Source organism: Penaeus chinensis, chromosome 11 (genome assembly GCF_019202785.1).
Source record: "Penaeus chinensis breed Huanghai No. 1 chromosome 11, ASM1920278v2, whole genome shotgun sequence".
NCBI lineage: Eukaryota > Metazoa > Arthropoda > Malacostraca > Decapoda > Penaeidae > Penaeus > Penaeus chinensis.
In genome coordinates, this window is record NC_061829.1 from 878,508 (window position 1) to 885,088 (window position 6,581).

The 6,581-nt window shown below is 36.5% G+C and overlaps 1 protein-coding gene across 3 annotated transcripts in view; it reads left to right on the top strand.

The window, feature by feature from the left end:
• Positions 1 to 5,904, top strand: part of LOC125030726 (NADPH:adrenodoxin oxidoreductase, mitochondrial-like) — a 6,628-nt gene extending 724 nt beyond the window's left edge. For all 3 annotated transcript variants that reach the window (XM_047620977.1, XM_047620978.1, XM_047620976.1), the window contains 7 exons: positions 2,723 to 2,865; positions 2,970 to 3,188; positions 3,320 to 3,535; positions 3,706 to 3,898; positions 4,107 to 4,299; positions 4,540 to 4,892; positions 5,347 to 5,904. In XM_047620977.1, the coding sequence (XP_047476933.1) occupies positions 2,725 to 2,865; positions 2,970 to 3,188; positions 3,320 to 3,535; positions 3,706 to 3,898; positions 4,107 to 4,299; positions 4,540 to 4,892; positions 5,347 to 5,477 (1,446 nt within the window). In that variant the 5' untranslated portion in view covers positions 2,723 to 2,724 and the 3' untranslated portion in view covers positions 5,478 to 5,904. The remainder of the gene's footprint in view (positions 1 to 2,722; positions 2,866 to 2,969; positions 3,189 to 3,319; positions 3,536 to 3,705; positions 3,899 to 4,106; positions 4,300 to 4,539; positions 4,893 to 5,346) is intronic.
• Positions 5,905 to 6,581: the final 677 nt, after the last annotated feature.

The following is a 6,581-nucleotide window of genomic DNA, read 5'->3' on the forward strand; positions in this document are numbered from 1 at the left end:
AGTAGTTCGTTTAATTGGTATTTGCCAGCGAGTACACATAACTCTTGACAATAACTCAAGTTCTACGAAATTAGATGATTAAAGTTACCGAGAGTGATGCACCTGCAGACACAAAATCCAAAACCAGGGTATCATGCGAACCCAAAATCCAAACTTACCCTATCCTACCTTCTATTTACATCCAAGATAGAGTTAATTTGGGAGGAGACGCCCACGCCGATTTTCAGATGAACGGTATAATTTTCTATTAGTTTTCAACGTGTTTCGAACCAATCTAGTGGGAGAAAATATATCCACTCATTTTCAGGTTATATAGGGAGCTTTGCCCCCCCTTAAACCCCCTATTTTGGGGGCTACCCTCCTTCCTGGTCTACAAAATCTTCACCTTGTATGTTCTGGCAGGATAGAGCCCTGGCAAGCAACTTCTACTGATGCATTTTTTCCTCCTTAAACCCCCTTTTTGGGGAGGCTGCTACCCCTGCCTGGTCCCCAAAATCTTCACCTCATATGTTCTAGCAGGACAGAGCCCAAACCCAGGAACAGTTTTACCCATTAGCTGAACCCATCACTGCCAGGTAACAGAAATCTCTGAGTGTGATAAATTCTAGTGATTTCTGGCAACGGCCAGACACTAGGTATGAGAGTCTGCCACATCAAGCGGAACATCCCGCTCCACGCACTCTAGCACATTGCCGCATGTACAGGCATATCCTGCAGACCAAGCTGTTTGTTATATCACCGGTTCACATGACCCGTCTGGATCGGATTAAGCATTAACTCCAGATGGGCCAGGCTTCAGGTCACTGGAATCATTGGGTCGTCCTGGTCATTGTTGGCGGGAATCATGATCGCTATCCAATGTTCCTTATTGGACAGCGGAGGGTATAGTTTTGCAGTCTCTTTGAAGAACTGATGATGAACTAAATCTGGCTTATACTGGTGGAGAAACAGATATTGAGCAAGGTGTTGTTTGTAGAATTCTTGCCAAGTACCAGGTCTCTTGCTCCACTCCTTTACATCTCGCCATAACCACTCAATGTTCTTGGAGTGAATCTCTGGGTTTTCGAGATCCACAAAGTAATTGGTGAGGTTTATGACTTGATGATCATACCTGTGCTTGCTTATAGTTCGAAATGCAGTCCATCTGTCATTTACAATGACAGACCCGATGAGAATATTCTTCATTATTAGAGGTATGAGGGTTTCGACATCATGGTTCCTACTTAGGGGCTGAACTAGGGGGACAAGGAAAAGCTTCTTGCTTAATTGCTGGACGTCACTGCCTATGGTCATGTCACGTTTCAGCGGACTTGGTAAGCTCAGATTTTGTTTTTTTAGGTGTGGGGTGTCTCTTCCAATAATACCCAAGATAGGAAAGGAAAACCCCCCTATACCTCACCTATATTAGCACTTCATGCCAACTCACAGAAAATGTGACATTAATGTCTTTGGCTGTGTGAGGGTGTTGTGGACGGTGATAAGCAATGGATATTTTCGTTATTTAGCGGTTAATATGAAGTCGGCGCAGCTGTACTTGTGTTGTTTATTTCCCTATTTCTTATGCTTTATAAAATGTCTGTGTGCATTTCCATCTATTTCTGTGTCACTCTAGGTAACATAACCATTGAATTATGTAGAACTTGAATTATTATCATAAGGTATGTCTAATGTGTTGCAATTAAAGCTGAAAACTGCTAGAAAATGTAAAGATAGTTTTGTAAGGATGTGTAGGGAGTAAATTATATGTAATGGCTATTTACCTATGGAGATTCAATGTGAGATGTGAAATATTGTAGTCAAGATAAATTTAACACTAATAAGGTAGCAAAGAGTCAGATTTGTTTCACTTCAGCTTTGTACCAGTAATTTTTGGTTATAGTTACCTCTCCTTGTCATAGCTGTGCTAACAGGAAATGGGTCATTACCAGTGTAATTGCAGCATAAAATCAACAGGCCTAGGTGAATCAGTCAATGCTGCTGTGATACAAATTCGCAATAATTAAGATGCTTTGTCCCCTAAAATGTCTTTCAGACAAACCTGCTACCCCCTTAGTTTCCAACTGGATCTGCAGAATCTTCTGGCAAAATATAGCCCATGCAAATATACTATAGTGGTTCATATTCTCATTATATAGGAGGCTTCACTCCTCTAAACTCTGTACATGGGGAGGCTGCTGCCTTTCCCTATGCCTGGTCTACAAAATTTTCATTTCAAAAGTTCTGATTTGGTTAGAGCTTGGGAAAATAATTTTTCCAGTACAGATTTAGATGATTTTTAGTAGTTCTAGATAGGCCAACTGTCATTGTTGAGGTTTATTAGGACTGCTACCTGTCCATTTCATTTCCCTTGCAAAGGTCACCACTACTGCCATTTCAGATTTTTGCATACTTTCATGAGGTGGAAAATGTGCTTGACTGATCTAGAATTCATGGGATTTGAACCTCTCATGTCTTTATTGTCAGCTTGCAGCAGAAATTACAATGATTTTTTTTCTTGGATTGGCGTGTTCTGGTAAGGTCAGATTCTGGAGTTTCAGTGTTAGGTGTCATTTCCAATTATAACAAATCCAGTATGATGGAGGTAGAATAGGGCTCATTTCAGTTATTTGTATTGTAAATGAATTCAAGATTTGTTTGTGTAATTTATGTAAACTATTTATAAAATTAAAGATATATATTTGTTCCTTGAATTGCTCATATGGTTGCACCAATGAAATTCCAGATATGTTGCTGAGATTGGGTGTTAGTCGTTTGGCAGCACGTCGCTTTTCGACCGGTGCAGCAACAACTACTGCACATGTTCCAAAAGTATGCATAGTTGGCAGTGGCCCAGCAGGGTTCTATGCAGCACAACAAATTATAAAGGTTTGTTTGTAGAAATTTAAAGCAGCTTATTTACATTTTATAACAGAAAAAAATATGCTATGCTTTTTAATTTTTTTTACATTTAAAACTTTTTTTATTATCAGAGTCATGAGACAGCAGAAGTAGACATATATGAAAAATTGCCGGTTCCTTTTGGGTTAGTCCGATATGGTGTTGCTCCAGATCATCCTGAAGTGAAGAATTGCATTAACACCTTTACCCAGACTGCAAGTAAAAACAGGGTAACATTTTTGGGCAATGTGGATATTGGCTCAGATGTTACCTTTTCACAGCTTCGACAAGCTTATCATGCAGTTATTTTGGTAAGTTATTTTCTTCTGTATAAGATTATAAGTATAATTATTTCTTTTCCTCTCATGCAATTAACATAGCAGTTATCTACTAATTCATGTTTTGTAGAGGAAACTATATTATTTTTTAAAATCCTACCCAGGCCTATGGTAATGCAAAAGATAGAACACTGAACATTCCCGGTGAAGAATTATCAGGGGTACTGTCAGCAAGGCAGTTTGTTGGATGGTACAATGGGCTTCCTGAAGATGCTGACCTGAAAGTAAACCTTGATGTAGAGTCTGTAGCTGTTGTTGGACAAGGAAATGTTGCCTTGGATGTTGCAAGAATTCTTCTCACACCAATGGATATGTTAAGGGTGAGTGAAAATATATTTCCAAGCTTATATTTGGTGTGAGTCATTTTTTCAATCTTGTTTACCAGTTTTGTATCATATACTGGGTCATAATTACTATAACACAGCTTTGTAATCATCAGTGTAAAGGTAGAAATAATGGAAACACATTATGGTTCTCCTTTCTTTTCTAGAAAACTGACATTCCTGAAAATGTCTTGGCATGCCTTGATAAAAGCCAAGTGAAATATGTAACCTTGATAGGTCGAAGAGGATCACAGAATGTTGCCTTTACCATCAAGGAACTGCGAGAAATGGTCAACCTGCCAGGTTGTCGACCTAACTTAATAACAGGCGACTATCAGCATTTGAAAGATTTGATCCCAAGTATGTTGCATCATCATAGTTGGCATTTATCATTTAGTCACTTCACCAATGACTACTGTAAAATTTAAAACTATACCTTTTTAAAGCCAGAATATGTATACATTCCATTTTTGTACAAAAGAAAAGAAAATATTAGTTGAGAGTTTAAATGCCTTTTGTGATGAATATCATGATTTAATAGTTTTATCAACCTAATACTCCAAATCAGGTTTGCCTCGCCCTCGGAAAAGATTGTTAGAACTGTTAGCCAAAACAGCATTAGACGCTCCTGCCCCTGCCCTTGCTTCAGCATGGGCATCAGCACAAAAGGAGTGGAGACTAAGGTTTCTGTTAAGCCCAGTAGAAGTTCTTGCAGAAGCTGATGGTCAGACTGTGTCTGGCTTGAAATTAGCACATAACAGGTTAGAAAATCAGTTGTATATTTGTGTGATGTAGTTCATCTTTTGCAGTGATGAACATTATTCCGTTTTTGACATTTTTATATGTTTTTCTTGCTCCTAGTTTTACACTTAAAGATACACAACATTGCTAAATATTCATGATGCATCTTGCTATGTCAAATTATTAATTCTCATTTCTTCCTTTTTCCACAATTTTTGCAATGAGTTGTTAAGAGTTGTTAATGGCACATGCTTTGGCAGACTGGAAGGTGACGGGGAAAACCAACGTGCTGTACAGACAGAAGAAACCGAGACTCTTGAATGTGGGCTTGTCCTGAGGAGCATAGGCTACAAGGGCATCCCCATTGACTCTAGTTTGCCCTTTGATCACCGCACAGGCACGATCGCCAATGACAATGGCAGAGTCAAAGGACAGAATGGAGTTTATGTCAGTGGATGGATTGGCACTGGTCCGGTTGGTGTCATTCTGTCCACAATGACGAGTGGATTCACTAGTGGAAAGATGTTGGTGGCTGATATAAACTCAGGTCAAGTTGATGTTTCCAGTGCGAAAGGTGGTAAAGAAGAAGTACTGGATATTTTATCAGAGAAAGGTTTGTAGATCTCCCTTTTTTATATCTGGTAGGGTATATATTGTTGAATTTATAATAAGTGTTTGGTGAGTTTGTTGGAAATGACTGATTTATATCAGTGGTGATTATATCTACTTTATTGATATTCTGATTGGCATGAAAACAGCTGTGAGGATAATTGTATCTAAAATCTCTTCTCTTTTTATGATTATTGATTGTTGAATAGTGCATTGCACCTAAAATTCCTTTTCCTTTTTGACATTCCATCTCATAGCTCAGTAATAATGTAGAGTAACTTCATATCAGTGCAAGATATTTCTGTCTTTTATGAATGATATTTTGATCTTTTATAAACAATTGCTTGATTTGTTATTCAGTAATGAATGAATTGATGAATGGTGAATTCTTAATTAATGAATAGAATTATATTGTTTTCACACCAATTAAAACTTCCATCATCTGATAAATTTCACAGGTAAAAAACCAGTCAACTTCTCCGATTGGAACAGACTAGACAAGTTTGAGACTGAAGTTGGGGCCAAACTGGGGAAGCCACGAGAGAAAGTTACCAACGTACAGAAGATGTTAAATATCAGCCATGATTGATTGATGCAGTTTTTAATTTCTTCTGCAATATAATATCAGTTGTAATTTATTGTATATAGGTATCTAGCTGTTCTGTTTTGTATGTTCATATGTTGAGTATGTTGAGTCTTAATTATTTAAGTGTTTAGATCATTTACAGACTGATAATTTGAGTAGAGTTTTGGGCTTAGGATCAGCCATTTGAGTAAAAAGAGAAAAATCATATGAGAATACTGTATTTTGAGGTGATATACATAGAATATACATCTTGTTTGAATATTTAAAAAACAATTGTATAGATGTACAAGTAATATTTGTATAGTAAATGTAATTGTTTGCTCTCTTGTTCATGTTTTGCACAAAAGTTAAAAATGGTTATAATGTAAATATTTTTTGTGTATATTTTACTATACTCAGGTCAGGAAATAAATATAAATATATATAGAAGTTTTTCTTTTGTAACCAGTTGCTATAGAGGTCTGACTAGTTTCCAAAAAATCATGAGTTGTTCTGTAATATTGTTATTTTATGTAAAAGGATCAGCTGTTACATAATCAAACTAATGTGGTTTGGTTTTAAGACAGCATTTATTTACAGTACCTGTTGCTGTATTGTTTTCAGTCAGTCATCCTGATGTGTTTGTGTCATTCATTTTGCAGACTTACAAAAATATATCCATAATAAATATACATTTCTCAGGGTAGTGTTGATTTTTTTTTAATAATGCTTGACAATTGTAAAACATTAGTTTCACACCAACATGAAGAACCTTGCAGAAAAATCCATTAGATACAAAAACAACTCTTGTTCTCTTGTCATCATAGTATGATCTGTCTGGCTTTCTCTCATGAATTTGTTATGGATATTACAGTTGTTAATACATTACTATTATGGCTACTATCATTACCAGTCTAATATATAATCCAATTTATTTGATCTCAACTGATAATCAGTTCTTGTTTAACAGCAACCATGTGTATACTGAATATCAGCATCAATCTCACTTAATTTTATCATCATCTTCCATAGTGTCAGTATTGTATGCTGTAAGATTTAGTTCCTTTTCAGTGAATTTTGTTTACATCAGTTTTGATATTTTTACTTATATGATTATGTAATATGACT